This window comes from Dipteris shenzhenensis, chromosome 31 (assembly GCF_047967505.1).
Source record: "Dipteris shenzhenensis isolate YYH24624 ecotype China chromosome 31, Dip_SZ_1.0, whole genome shotgun sequence".
NCBI classification, from domain to species: domain Eukaryota; kingdom Viridiplantae; phylum Streptophyta; class Polypodiopsida; order Gleicheniales; family Dipteridaceae; genus Dipteris; species Dipteris shenzhenensis.
The window spans coordinates 17,606,976-17,622,977 of record NC_141626.1 but is presented as its reverse complement, the minus strand read 5'-3'; the positions used below and the strand labels follow the sequence as shown (position 1 = coordinate 17,622,977).

General features: G+C 40.0%; 1 protein-coding gene across 2 annotated transcripts; it reads right to left on the bottom strand.

Moving 5' to 3' along the window:
* Nucleotides 1–1,254: 1,254 nt before the first annotated feature.
* LOC147881127 (aldehyde dehydrogenase family 2 member B7, mitochondrial-like) lies at nucleotides 1,255–7,136 on the bottom strand. Of its 2 annotated transcripts, none has more exons than XM_087370311.1 (10): nucleotides 7,009–7,136; nucleotides 6,538–6,680; nucleotides 6,200–6,353; nucleotides 5,669–5,898; nucleotides 5,450–5,539; nucleotides 5,039–5,212; nucleotides 4,821–4,958; nucleotides 3,300–3,437; nucleotides 2,383–2,444; nucleotides 1,255–1,931 (listed from the first exon to the last, which is right to left on the bottom strand). In XM_087370311.1, exons 1-10 carry the CDS (start codon nucleotides 7,103–7,105, stop codon nucleotides 1,658–1,660), a joined length of 1,500 nt encoding a protein of 499 aa, XP_087226437.1. In that variant the 5' UTR covers nucleotides 7,106–7,136; the 3' UTR covers nucleotides 1,255–1,657. The 2 variants fall into 2 exon arrangements, with proteins under 2 accessions (XP_087226437.1, XP_087226438.1); XM_087370312.1 differs by having other exon boundaries at nucleotides 1,256–1,931; nucleotides 6,269–6,353.
* Between the last annotated feature and the right edge of the window lie 8,866 nt (nucleotides 7,137–16,002).

Genomic DNA, 16,002 nt, shown 5'->3' with positions numbered 1-16,002 from the left:
TAGATGGATAGGAATATAGATAACTCTAGAAGGAGGTGAGAAAGAACCATTATATATGATAAAGAAACTACTGATTCTCACTATGATAAATTTTCAATCATTCTCAATATATGAGAAAGACTCATGTTAAATTCAAAAAAAGATTGATAAATTTTTAATCATAATTTTTTCTCCTATCCATAACCATAAGCCATGCTTTTTTCCACTATAATTGTTTCTATCATTTTTCAAAAATTTCTCCTCCCCTCGGACAGAATAAAACTCCTATTAAACCCCAATGCTATATTCTAACACATAATTCAACCAAAAATGTGATAAAATGAGGATAAAATGTGTGTAAACACAACATACAATCAAGTCCTTTTCATTCAAACCTCTAATGTGTCTTTTCTTTTGCTCTCCCCAAACTAAGGCATAGCACAAGATAAGGAGGAAACTATTGAGGACACAATCTACATAGGAAAACTTTTTTAGTACGAGTCAATTTAGTCGAATGAACAATATTTTTCATGAGAATAATTTTATTACTACAAATATAGTTTGTTGAAAATTGTGCGTTTCTTAAAATTTATGACATGGCAATGATCCATGTGCTTTTCATTTGATTGCTCTAAACACCAAATGGATGTGAAGCAAGAGGTCTATAAAACTTAAGTACAAGGACCTAGAGTACTAAGGTCTTTCTTAAAATTTATGACATGGCAATGATCCATGTGCTTTTCATTTGATTCCTCTAAACACTAAATGGATGTGAAGCAAGAGTTCTATAAAACTTAAGTACAAGGGCCTAGAGTACTAAGGTCTTGAGTCAATGACATTCTATAGTGGACTAAAATGGACACCTTGTACCTGGAACACATTCATGAAATTAGTCCAATCTTGCTATTTTTGGCAAAAAAACAAGACAAGACATTGTCCTTATAGTTCCCTATGTTCAACATAAGGTCTAATGGTCAACTCATTTTTTTTAAATAAGTCAAGGAATAATCACTTTCAAAAGTTTGACATGGAAGACCACACAAAGAAAACAAAACATACATAAAAATTTCTTAAATAGTCTCATAAAAATTTCTTAAATAGTCTCATTTGCATGACTAAACATTGTGAAACTCCCATACTATTGACAATAATATAGTCAATGAAGCCAGTTTAAATAGTCTCATGTGAATGAGACTATGAATACTCTGAACTCCCATTCAAACAATAATATAGTCAATGAAGATAGTTGATTATTTTTTCGTTTTACTTTTCATTTTCTCCACACAGACACACACCCACACACCCAGTTAGCCGAAGCTCATTAATTTCTACAGCTTTCTTATTTTCTCTCTCTTTTTTTTGGGGTGAGACAATCCACTCAAACACAGATGGCCAACTAAAATAGGTTGAGGAGCTTGGCAAGGAAATGGAAAACAGAAGTGGAGATGCATGCTGAGAGAAGATGTTGCTCAATGATCTACTTGAACATAAGATGCATGCTAAGCGAAGATGGTGGTGATCAATATACTTATCAATTTGATGTTGCGAAGTGATCTACTACGTAGATGTTGCCCATTGAGCTACTTGATCATTTTGATGTTGCTCATGGATGTAAGTGATGGTTTTGTAATGCTGAGCAAAGGTGTTAATAATGGATCTACGGAGTGGATGAAATGTTTCAGAGCCAGGGGGAGTTATGGAGGGGGGAGACGATGGCTTTGAGCTGCATGAAGTTGAGGATGGCGTGGATGCCCTGCTCTCTTCCGAACCCGCTCATCTTGTACCCCCCGAATGGCAACGACGCATCGAACACATGATAACAGTTTATCCATACCGTCCCTGCTCTTATTGCTCGACTCAACCAGTTCGCTCTATCCATGTCCTTCGTCACAATCCCCGCCGCCAGCCCGTAGATCGTGTCGTTCGCCCTCTCCACCACCTCCTCCAGCTTCCTGCACCCACCCATCCCGCCCCTTTCATCGTGCAGCAACCTCATTCGGCTCAATCGCATCTTCATCTCATACCACGCAAGCTCTCACCATATTCTTTTCTTGGCCCACCTTATCGCACACGTTCATTTGCCAACGATGACACACATTATTTTAGTGTTCCTAACGAAGCATTCAGCCCAATCCGATTGCCACATCCACTCTCAGCTTCGTCGTTATCCAGTCATCAAACGCGCTTTCCGACACTGGCAGCTAGAAGATATGCGACAAGCGCCTTTCAGCGTTGAATCCAGCAAACAAGCAAGCTTCTAAACTTCAGGCGATTCGGATTTGCGACTGCAAGCGGTTGTTCACGTTCCGGTAACCGCATTGCCCAAGGTGGGACACTGCTTTCGGATCAAAAAACGGCAGGACTTCTTGTTGCAAATGCACAAGATGAATTGAAGGAGCTTACTTGAATTTCAATACAGACATCACTGGCCCGAAAATCTCCTCCCGTGCGATCTTCATGCCATCCTGCACATGCCCCAAACAGCACAATATGCTTGAAATAAGTTGAAAAGTAATTAGCGTGAGCATACACCCAAGTCACCAATTGGTGGGTTGGGCTTTTAAGAATTTAAGGAGGGGCAGATTAGCACAGTGGGAGCTTCTTACAAGAATAGGTATAAATAGAATTATCACAAATCATACTAAATCTTTCTAATCAAGAGGATTGTCAGCTTCATAGTTAATTAATTTAATGTTTTCAGTTGGACTCGGTTCTTATTTCTCTTGATTGCTGCAAAGTTGAAAGATTAACTTCGTGTTTTGAGCTCTAATAACCTCTATGATTGCATTGATGCTGAAGCTATTTGCATATCTCAGACTGCCAAGACTATCCATTATTTTGATTTTAAGCTCTGCAGTCAGGTTTATTTTGCAGTCCTTAATACTTCTGCGATGATGGTCATTGCTCAAGCGTCCGAGCTCTTCCTTCCCCCCAAAAAAAAAGCTTTGCAGTTGTGTCTGCAAAGGTGATTCAGTAAACTGAATGCTCGAGTTTAGCAGTGCCTTCGCCAAGTTCATCCATTAAACGGGATGTTGGAATTTTGAGCCATTCATGCTGTGTTTGAAATTAGATGAGTGAAGAGATTGCTGAAACCTCTGCAAAACGTGCTCCTCTTCTTTAATTAAATGTGGAAGGCACTTCAACAACAGCTATTTGCATCACTTATGTCTTGATTCTCAGCTCTAAGCTCAGCAGTCCACTCTTTGCAGACTTACCACAACTCTCGACACCTGGAAACACTAGAAGAGATTTATTTGAACCTCTTGCATCAGCACCACCACTGCTTTTGCCGAAATGTTTCTTTTTGTCTGTTATATTACCTCTACGTCTGCAAAGATTGTAGGTTCGATGTAGTAGCCTTTGGTTCCGATCTGGTTTCCGCCTGTCAACAGCTTGGCTCCCTCAGCTTTGCCACTTTCGATGTACCCCAAAATCCTGTCGAGCTGCGATTGGTCTATCTGCGAGCCAAAAAAAAAACATCCCAAGAACGAAAATCATCTCTCAGCTCATCCAACAAAACTCTACGCATCAGCAATGAGAAACCAGTTTTCTTCCTAATTATTGACGCTGCTAGGGATCATAGGGAAGGGGACGACTTTTGGGAGCCAAATATGTTTTTAGGGGATGGTCTTCAAAACATTTAAAGTTTTCTTCTTTTTTGTCCCACTCACACACATGGCCAATTTACAGGGGTAGATCCATCCCAAGGGACTCGAATGCGAGCAGCGAGATCAGATGAGCGAATGTTCAACTACTTAAGCTGTTGCTACTTTGCAGCATTAATATTATAGAGAGCTTTTATTTTTTCAGGTTTGTGTCTATCAGAGATAAGTGCTGCATCCCCTTTCATAAGAAGGTTCCACTCTTTTTTTCCAACCAATCAAATTAAAGAGGGTTTCCAGGTCAAGAGGGTTTTCCATCTCAAAAACCTATGGTTTCTTCTGTAAAATCTTAACCCGTATTTTAAAGACAAGGTGGAATCTTCACAGCAGGTGCAAAATAACTAAAGGGCGGTTGTTTTCAAAATAAAGACATCTATGTTTTTGCACCTCAAAACCAAATTACCCAACATCTTAATTGACACGGTGAACCTTAGCCACTATTTCTCGATTTCTCGATTTCAACTGCTGTTTTCAGCAAATTTTCTTCGAGTGCTCTTTGTTAAGTTATTCCCCTGTAGCTCCAGCCTGACAAAGACAAACTGAGCTCGGGTGGAAAGTGTTGCCGTGGTTCCTTGTTTTTCTCGACAATGAACAGCAACGAGGAGCCTTACTCCTTTCAGCAAATTGATCCCAGCGGCCTTCTCTTCGGCCATTGCAGCCATCATGTCGCGGTTGCAAATTTGGCGACGGAAGCAGCAACTCGCGTTTTCGAGTTGAAATTCGATTCTTTGGTTCTAAAATAATGCAGCATTGAAAATCGATTTGCAGATTGCCGCGATCAGGCGTTTGGCCTTCTGAAGGTGAAGTTCAAGTTGAGTTGCAGGTTTCCGTGCATGGACTACACAAGGTGATCTTACACTAGGACGCTGTATTTCAGTCGAAGAGTATGGACTTTCAAGGGCTGATTTGTAGATTGAAGCTAGCCTCCCAACAATTGACAATCGGCAATCGTTTCTCTTTCCCTATTGTAGAGTCTAGACTAAGATTATCAAACGGATCCGAGATTCAACCTGTATGTACTATGCTTCTTGAAAGTTGCAAATCTATCCCAGATTCATCGAAACCGCACCACAAACATAACCGTGTGCACTGTGACGTCTATGCTGCTAAGATGCTGCAAAATCTACATCGAATTTGCGCCAAAAACACACATAGCTTAAGCCTTTATAGAGAACGTACCTGTGGACCTTGCTCCACCCCGCTTTTGAAGGGATCGCCCACAACCCTTCTCTTCGCCCTTTCCGCTGACCTCTTCAGAAATTCATCGTATATCCCCTCCTGCACGAACACTCTGCTTCCTGCAACACAGCATTGCCCCTGGTATTTCCCCGCTTCAGCTCAACGCCAGAAAAACTCTCTCGAAGGGGAGAATTTCAGGGAAACAACATTCGACATACCATGTTGTAGAACAGTGCCAACTGGGACACCTCCACGGCAATATCAAGGTCAGCATCATCACAAATGATAAGAGGAGATTTGCCTCCCAGCTCCAACGTCACAGGCTTTAAATTACTCTTTGCAGACGCCTCCATTATCAGTCTACCAACTTCCGTAGAGCCAGTGAATGCTACCTGCTCAGATTAAAACCGGGCATGGCGGCGACTAAGAATTCCAATCTGCAAAGTAGGCGATCCACCCGTCGCAGTCCTGATTTTAAACAAGAATTGAAGAACCGATAGGACATGTAACCGCTGAACGCTCTATGCCGTGCTACTAGACGTCGCTCAAAATATCAAGGTGTACGGACTCCGGAGAAGTGGACAAAGGCAGAAGACACACTGCGAAGTTGAACTTCATGGAACCCGCACCTTGTCAATGTGCATATGGCTTGCGATCGCTGCACCTGCTGTGTGTCCGAAACCGGGCAAAACATTGAGAACACCATCCGGTACCCCAGCCTGGTAACGATTGTTGAGTCAAACAACGGGTTTTTTGCATATACTCATCAAACAAAAGTACCGTCTCAAGCCATCGATATAGGGCTCAAGCTTTCATCAGTGGGCAGTATTGCAAGAAGAAAACCCGACCTCCTTGGCAAGGGCAGCAAGGTAGAGGGCCGTCAATGGAGTCTGCTCGGCGGGCTTCACGATCAGAGAGTTTCCGGCTGCCAAAGCAGGGCCGGCCTTCATTAGAAACATCAAGATGGGAAAATTCCATGGGATGATCGCACCGGCAACTCCAATAGGCTCGTAAAGAGAGAAAGCGTGATATGACCCGTCCAGTTTGAACGTATCGCCGGTAATCTTGTCGGCCCAACCTGCACCAAGAAGGATTGATGAAAACGTTGTCTACTCTAAACATGTGAACAATCATACTTCGCATTGCACGCTCAAGGTGTAGTCGAGCTACTGTGAGCTTGCTTCCGAGTTTCTGTTTCAGAAATCACAAAGATGAGCTACAGTGCGGAGGATTGCTGATTAAGTGGCGACTGCGAAAAGAGAGACGCAACATTGTAACTTTAGCATCATCTCGTGTTGCATCGGGAAGCTCGCGAAGAATGGAGCGCGATGTTTCCTGCTGTGATTTTAAGCAAGAATGATGAAAGATGAACTAAGTACCTGCAGTGCGGCGAAGATTGCTTGCAGAGCGAAGAACGTCCACGAACTTACATATCTGGAGAGGTTTACCATTGTCCAAGGTCTCCAAGGCAGCCAGTTCCTCCACATTCTGCTCCATGAGATCTGCAAGCTTGTCCAGAATGCGACCTCTGGCCTAGCGATTACAAACAAACCGCAAAAAAACAGCAGATTATCACAAGTGCAGGAAGAATCTCCAGAAAGGATTAGAGTGCAGGATGATCCAGAAAGGATTACAAACAGCACGCAAAACAGCAGATTATCACAAGTGCAGGAAGATCCAGCCAAGATCAAGGAGCTGCAGCTGATGATGTACATACGTAGCCTGTCATTCGAGGCCAAGGACCTTGGTCGAAAGCCTTTCGAGCTGCTCGAACAGCGATATCAACGTCGTCTTTGTCAGCTTCAGCTACACAGGTGATCACCTCGCCGGAACGGGGGTCGAAAGTTTCGAAGGTTTTTCCTGCCAGCAACGAAGGAAGGGAATCATATCTCTCTGTGTTTCTGTGCTTTCTCTGGCTCGCTCGCGATCGCTCTCTCACACTTCTCCTCCCCAAGACGAAACACAACGAGACATGAGAAGGAGAACGTGCAGCTGCAATATTGAAAGCTCGCTCTCGCGCGCGCTCTCTCTCTCTCTCTCTCTCTCTCTCTCTCTCTCTCTCCCCCCCCAGAAATCGATCAAGGCGTCTGCGCAGCTCCCATGAAGGCCATCTCTGCGCGCTCTCGCTCTTCACGCGCATTTGTGATGCTTCCCAGTTGATGTAACGGAGTGGCTGCCGTGAAATTACCCGAGACAGAGTCCACAAAACGCCCATCGATGAAGAGCTGCGTGTATTTGATAGGGAAAGGCGGAGTAGCAAGGGGGGGAGCGGAGGGAGGAGCCATTGCGAGCAGCTGCAAAGGAGATGGAGATGAATGGCTATGGCCACTAGAAGAAGCTCAAATAGCTTCTCAAGTCTTGGTTGATGTTGGGTATTTGTTATGTCTAATCAAGTCTTGGTTGATGTTGGGTATTTGTTATGTCTAGATGATGTTGGTATTGATGGAGTGAAACCCTTGGTATTGATAGGGTCAAACCCTTGGTATGACGAGGAAAGTTGGGCGCTAGCAACCAGTCGTAGGCCAAAAGCCAGTCGCCTCCCTTTCCGACTGGAGGAACAGCAAGGGGAGGAGCAGAGGAGGCGTGAAGCCATTGCGAGCTGGGGATGGAGCAACTATTGCAAGAGGACAGCCCAAAAGGAGATGGCTATCGCCACCAGAAGAAGCTCAAATAGATGATTTGAGCTGGTTGCTGTATGTTTTGGGTACTGACATGTCTAAATGATGTTGGGATGTAACCCTTGGTCTTCATGGGGTGAAACCTTTGGTATATTGATGGGTTAGGGAAGGGCCACTCCAAGGATGAATCCCGAGGGATTCCAGCCACTCGGAGTTCATTTTGGGAGTCAAATCTCACTCCCACTTGCCTCTCCTTCATCGTTAAGTGTCGTCGAGAGGCAGCATGTGCCACATTATCATTGCCATGCCATTATCGCCGACGACTACTTTGATCAACACATCTCGCATTCTGCTTGTTTCATCGTGTTTCAATCAAATGCCTACCATCATTTGGGCCAATCGGAGTGCACCATTCTATCCAATGGGCATTTTCTTCTCTATGATGATGTGTCATTGTGTAGTTCATGCTACTGCTGAATTGTCCTCTTTTTCTTGAAAGGAACTTCTCTATTTGGTTTGCGAATGTGTCCACTTGATTTTTCGAGTTTTAGCGGGTCTTGACCATACAACAGAAATCAAATCTCTTCTGATCAGGGACCTTACCCAACCTTAAATCTTTGGTACTGATTGTAGAATATCCATCCAAGGCCTTCTTGTTGAGCTCAATGGAGTTTTCATCTACTAGGCTTAAATCTTTGGAAATGGTGGACTTATGGAAAGGCTCGTAGTAGCCATTTTCATTAGTTAAAGGTCATCTCCAACAGTAGGAATTGAAAATGACAACCAAAATCCTTTGAATGATGTCATGGTCCTGCGAAGCTTTTTCTATGATTTTGATGTAGGGATGTTTGTAAGGTTGACACCTAAGTTTTTATATTTTGCATTCCAAGAGTGTTAAAATTTTTGCAAGTTTGCAAGTCATTATGTCCACCCATAAATTATGATTGACACCTAAGTTTTTATATTTTGCATTCCAAGAGTGTTAAAAATTTTGCAAGTTTGCAAGTCATTATCTCCACCCATAAATTATGATTGGTACTGGAAAAAGGGCACCTAGGGACCATGTGGAGCACATATATGCATTCATGAGCCTTATTGTTGTGCTTTGAGAGACCTAATATCCTTCATGGGAAGTCTCACTCATGGAGATAGAGATCTCCTTTGATGGGTTATAGGCTCTCAAGGGAATATGGAATGTAGCTCAACACCTATGTTTGAACTTGAACCAAGAAAAGGTAAGTTTAAAGAAGCCACCTTGGATAGGTAAATCCATAAACTACTTGAATAAGGCTTAAGATGGATGCCTCATCATCATCATCAAAGGTTTAATGTTGAGTTATATTAGTAAACCTCTTTGAAGCAGCCAATTAAAGCTTGGTTTTTTCCTCTGAGCACGAGCAGAGGTGACTTTGACCATCTTGAGTTGGCTCCCGTTTTTTCAACAAGCAACACCGTGCATGCTTGAGGAGACAAGTATGGGTATGGGTTCTAATGTGAGAACTATACAGAGGAGGTGTAAGGATTACTCTTATATGAGTTCTAAAGGGTGGTGAGGTGTTCTATGAGACATTGCCTAGTTGTACGTGCACTACTACAAAACCAAGTAGAAATGGCGGCCCAAAAGTGACATTTCTACATTATTAAATGGCACTTTCTTGCCGCCATTTCCACATGTGCCATTTTTTGGAAATGGCAACCAAAAGTGCCATTTTTATGTCTAAAATGGCTACCAAAAGTGCCATATATTTTGCCATTTTTACATATGAAATGGCAACTAAAAGTGCCATATAGTTTTGCCATTTCCACATGCAAAATGGCAACTAAAGTGCCATATATTTTTTGCCATTTTATGTCTAAAATGGCAACCAAAAGTGCCATTTTTACGTATGAAATGGCAACTAAAAGTGCCATATAGTTTTGCCATTTCCACATGCGAAATGGCAACCAAAAGTGCCATATATTTTTGCCATTTTTATTTTTGAAATGGCAACCAAAAGTGCCATTTTTACATATGAAATGGCAACTAAAAGTGCCATATAGTTTTGCCATTTCCACATGCAAAATGGCAACCAAAAGTGCCATATATTTTTGCCATTTTTATTTCTGAAATGGCAACCAAAAGTGCCATTTTTAGGTATGAAATGGCAACTAAAAGTGCCATATATTTTTGGCATTTTGATGTCTGAAATGGCAACCAAAAGTGCCATATATTTTCCCATTTCTATATTTGAAATGGCAACTAAAAGTGCCATATAGTTTTGCCATTTCCACAACCGAAATGGCAACCAAAAGTACCATATATTTTTGTCATTTTTAATGTATGAAATGGCACTACGTTTGAGATCAACTGTGAAAGAAATGGCAAAAGGTTACAGAAAAGTTATGTTTGAAATGACAAAAGGTGACATAAAAATTTTCACTTATTATATTCGAAATGGCGAAAGATGACATAAAATTTGTGAGATTTCATGTTGAAAATGGAAATAAAGTGACATACAAAATGCTGGATATTATGTTACAAATGACAAGAAATGGTATCACAATTGCCATTTCTTATTTTATAAACAATAGCATTCAAAATGGGAAAAAAATGTAACTTCTACTAACTTTTAAAATAGGCAAAAAAGTTACATGACATTGGAATCTTAAATGACTAAAATTTTGCATTGGATACTTGGTATCCATGAATGAAATTTATTGTCTTAGTGTGAAAGATTAATCAAAAGCCTTAAGTGCATCAGTACTCATAGTACACACTGAGAAAAAGTTAGCTAAAATTATAAGGAATAACTTTAACCTTTTATAACACATGCATTTTACTTTTGATAACAAATATTATTCAATAATTGATTGAGAAATAAATAATACAATTTGTACATAGCAAAATAAAATATAAAATTATAAAGACATTACATGAAGAGTTTTCCAAGTAACATTCAAGCCTATGGCTTGATCCAATGTCTGAATCTCATCATTTGCTTTAAATATACAAGTATCCTTACTGATTGCATCGTCAACTCGTACTACAACATAATTAACTCCTATTGGTATAGTATGAACTCTAAATGAAGGATCCAAGCTAATTATTGTCCCTATTCTAACTATGTCTTTTGAGTCCTTACGTAAGATCTTTATTCGTTGTCCCCTTTGAAAAGCATCAACCTACAAAGATACATTCAAGAGATCATTAGTAGAATATTTGTTTAAAATATATTTATGCAAAATATCCAAAAATGTTATGGTCATTGCAATACAAATTAAGAAAAATAAATAAATTTAGCTTACTTGGAAAACACGTATGTCATTTGTTTGTGCTACTGTCTTTTCTAAATGCTTCCTACTCTACTCAATGTTCCATAAAGCTTTTCAAAACAATATCTATAATACATGTGCATGCGCATGTGTGTGTGTGTGTGAGAGCATGAATCATCTTTTTTTGTGAAAATTATAATGAAGTAGGCATGAAATTTATGAATCGTGTGTGTGTGTGGGGGGGGGGGGGGGGGGGGTGGTAAATCCACCATATGCCACCTACCATAATGCTTAATGATCATTTGAATGCGGCATACAAAACTCTCCCAAGCAAAATCCAAATCCTCATAAGCATGCAACCAAAGAGGCCAAATGGCAAGTAAGATGGCTTCCTAAAATTGCTAGTGTGAAAGGTAGGAATTATTCACATGAAGCATTCTAGCACTTGAAGGCCATAAATCATTTACTATTTGAGAAAAACATAAGTCCAGCCACAAGCGTGCATGATCTGACAAGAGTTGAAGAGAGTAATCAATGCACAAATTACATGTGAAAGCATCAAACTGTTGTGCATTCAATAGGTACCATCTATCCAATCTCACCCAATAATGGGAAAGTGCATTATGATGATATGTGAATCCTAGTGTTTGAGGCCAAGAGATTTTCTACAAATCTTCTGCATTAAGAGCACTCTACATCTTCTCCCATTTCTGAAATTCAAAAGGTATCATATGAGATTTGTGAGTAGTATTATCCTGTAGATGAGGGGAGTTATTGAAATCTCCACATATGAAGGCATTAGACTTCCAAGGATAATGATTGATGGCATCCCACATCTGTCCACGCAAAGCAAAAGCTTGAGAGGCATACATAGAAGCAACCTCATAGATATCCTCTTCAACCATACATTGTAACACCATCCATCTGCCATGCTAATCATTAAAAGCCAACAAGGGATGCAAGTCATGCTTGACTAAGATGCATACTCCTGAAAAACTCAAAATGCATGCATAAAAAATGTCATATTTTGCAAAGTGTCAAAGGCTCACTCAAATTAGCCATGAAAGACAGCTTACTCCTCATGAGATAGATATTCTTTCATCTGTGTGGAATATCTTGACTCAGCTTACTCCTCATGAGATAGATATTCTTTCATCTGCGTGGAATATCTTGACTCAAAATGATCAAAGAAAGCTTCGATGGCAAGTTAGAGCCAGGGTTAAGCCCTTGTTGGACAAAGATTGTTCTTCAAAATCACTTTTTAAGAGTTTGCATGTAGGAAGACAAAGACAATCAATTCAAAGGATTAAAAAATAGGATGGTTGTTGGAGACAATCTCGATCTGAATGTGTACAACATTTCAAAAACATTTTCTTGCAGCCATTGCCTTCCTCTGATCAATTCCAAGCTCAGCGTACATTTTTGGATCATGATGGCTCAATTATTGATTCAAAGGTTGCTGTAGATCTTGAAAAGCATTTCTCAAACACTGAACTTGATGATCCTATAGCACATTTGGCTAAAGGTAAATCCCCAGGATGGGATGGATTAACAGTGGAATTTTTTGTGGCTTTTTGGGCTGATCTGAAAGATATCATTCTTAAAATAATTAATTTGGCCTGACAGGAAAGGCAGCTGCCTCATTCCTGGAAGCATGGCATAGTGAAATTGGTTCATAAAAAATACTTGTGTGAAACTTTTGTTGACTGGAGGCCAATTACTCTCATGCCTATCATTTATAAGCTCCTTGCTAAGATGATTATGTAGAGAGTTAAAGGGATATTGCATCATGGATTGCATCCTAGGCAATATGGTTTTGTTCCCAAGAGACAGATAAATGACAACATTTCCAATACACTTGCATTGAAATACTGCATAGGATGTTTTGATTATGCAAGTCAATGTTGCTAAAGCTTTTGATACTATTCACTAGGATTTAATCTCTAACACCATGTCCAGGATGGGATTTGGACCTAAATTTATCCATGTGCTCTATCTATTATATTCAGCTTCCACTTCTTAATGCATACTTGGAAAGTACTTGTTGTCCAAGACACACTTTGTTAAGATCTGTGCGGCAAGGTTGCCCCTTTAGTACTCTATTGTATTCAATTGCTACCCATCCGCTGCTGTTATATATGGATTATTTGACTGACTTGGGATAGCTATATGGTCTTCATTTACGTAGAGCACAATCTTTTTGGCACAAATGTATGTTGATGGTTCTCTTTTCATGCCTCAAAATAGTCCTGTTGAAATTAGGCTTCTCATGAGCAGTCTTCCAGACTTTGGATTGGCAGCTGGTCTGAATATCATTGGTTGGAATATTAACATCAAATAGCATCTGGCATGGGTGTCTGAGAAGCTTTATTAGAAGTTGGATTATTGAAAATTATCCACATGGCCACTACATGTTCACCTCATAATTGTTCAGTCCATTATTATTATGACTCATGTTCAGTTTTATTTGCCCCTTTTACACTGGACTACTAAAGATCTCAATACTTTTATGTATCATGCAATAGAGCTATTTTGGAAGACAAAATCTTGCAGGAAAGGTCTGAGGCTACAAAAAATGTAGTTTATATGCTCTCTAAAGATGCATGGGAGTCTTAACATTCTCAACATCAAGTTCATATATTAGCGAGAAAGATTACCATGCTTCCTACCTTTTTTCAGCAAAACAGCCACCATGGGCTATCATGTTAGTAGCGATGTGTATGAACATGAGGACAAAGGCATATGGGATTGGATAACTGATCATTGGGAAGTGGTAATTGGCAAATTTCATGGCATTATCCCTGGCTGTCCTTACTCCTCTTCTCTATAGTAGGATTGGAAGCGAGTGCTTTCTAAAGTTAGATGGTCTCCTGTCAATTCAGCTCAAGCCAATTCTCTTTGCCATGAAAGTATACACTGGAGATCAGTTTTCAATCTTCCTCTTGCCTTATAGGGACTGGTTAAAGGCATACAATCTCATGAAACTTGGGATTCATCTCGGATTCATTACATTGATGATATGTTCAAGGGAATATTTTATCATTTCTAGATGCTTGTCGTCGATTTTCCCTTGGTATGCATCATAGACCAATATGGAGAAAAATAAGCATCTTGTTGCAACACCTACTCCCAATTCCACCTTATGATGGCTCCCTCCGACTTCAGAATTGACAGCTTATGCCCTGAAATCATGGATTACATCCCATTTCTTTGCAAGCCATTTTTTCTATGTAAACTTGTAGGGTGATTTTGCCTCCTCCATGGATTGCGCAGCATGGGAATACTCTCTACATCTACACAAATCTCTCTCATGGTGGAAATCAAATCTCGAAGTAGTATGGAGAAGTAAGCTACCTTTAAAGCAAAGATTGTTTCTTTGGAGATGTTTGGTGGGCGTTTTTTCAATGGGAGTCACTTTGGGAAAATGTGGGATTTCATATCCTCATTGTTTAAGGTGTTCTAATTTTGAAGAGACAATTCCACATCTTCTTTGGTTTTGTCCTCACTCTAAAGCACTCTTGGATCGCATTTCCCATGTCTTTGCTTGAGATTACCAGGTCATCGATTTGGGAATTTTTTTTTGTTATTTAGCAAATTGACTCCGACAAAGTCCCATATTCTCTCTTTTTTCATTGTGTCATATTTTAGTCATTTTGGACTATTTAAAACTAGAGGAATTAGGTCTTCTTAGACAATCCATTGCTTCAACTGTATGAGTTTTCCAGAGCATCATTATGGTAATCTTTGTATGATGCCTATCATGAGAATGACTTAGATGTATCGTCTTTAGAGGTATTCTCCCACTTCTTTTGATTTCTTAGAATAGTCTGTTTTTGAGGCTATTCTCATTGTAAAAAGTTTTTCTTATTATAAATTCAGTGGTTTCACCAAAAAAATGTGTGTGTGTGTGTGTATGACCTGCGTGGTACTCATTAGGAAGGTTCTGGCATGAGAAGGAGACTTGTAATGGCTTGAAGGTATTGTATCTAGAGCTTAACCTATGGAGAAGATAGACAATTCAAATCCTCATGTAGCCAGGGATACTCTGTGTGAGACCCTCTCTAAATACATGCTTGTTTGGAAGCACCACACTGAACAAGACCAACTCCAAGATTTAGGGCCTAGGACCAATGTGAAATTCATGTTTCTAAAGTTTGCAAAGAAATGTAGCAAAGACCACATGCACACATGTCTTAACCATTGAAGGAAAGTCTTACCTAAACCTAATAATAATACTAAGATCTTTGAGAGGAGTCACAAGAAGAGATAGAGCAAAAGCACCTGCAACTCAATTGGCCAGTCTTGGATGAACAGTCCAAATGGGGCGATCGGTATCAGCAGCCAATGCACGGCTAATAAAGATGCAAGAGTAAAGAACAATACTCAAAAAATAATAAGATAGAGATGCTTACTAACTCATGCCCACCCACTAGCATGATTCATATGAGTACCCTCCAATGCGTGAAACAACATTTAAAAGATGAGAGTTTATAAGTAGGTAAGACAAATAGTTTTCCAATGCATTCAATTCGTAGTTCTAAGGACAATTTAGCTACGATGACATATAGAATTTGAATGTACGGAGGAAAGACATCAAATCTTGGACTCTACTCAGAGTGAATAGGTGCAATGGCATTGGCCTAACTACATTAAATCAAAAGCTAGCTTCCGATTATATTATACCCATCTAAAAAGTTCTCTATAGAAATTTCACAATGCAAGTGACACTATGAGCAACATGAATTACATATTTGTGCCTTCACTATATTACTATCAAAGGGAGCAAGAGAATGTTCTAAATATTAAATTCTCTTTTATCTAAAGAATGTTCCAAATCAAGCTAAGGACGGTGGTACTTAAAAGATCCATCTATATTAAATGTAAATGATAAGTAAACAAACTCCAAGCAATAGATGAAAGAAAGAACCCTAGGATAGTATAGCGAGAAAACTGGATTCATTCTCCACCTCAATTTATAAGCTGATTTGAGTTTCCAATTTTAGGAGGGTTAACATTGTTGGAGTTATTAGCGCTCAAGTTAATAGGAAGATTGCCAAGTTTAGTAGAAATGGATCCTACAAGATGTCATGCATGGAGGGAACCTGCCCTGTAAGGGAGCAAACAATAAAGGTCATAATTAGATCTACTGTTGGAAGTATAGGGTCAATGACCCACCTGTAAGGCCCCAAATGAGGAGAGCTAAGGGGCTTGATACCTCAACATGCCTAAGGGTAGATGCATTAGTAGGAGATGGACTGAGACTTCCATGTGCACAGCAAGATGGCTGCCACATAGACAACAGAAAGAAATCA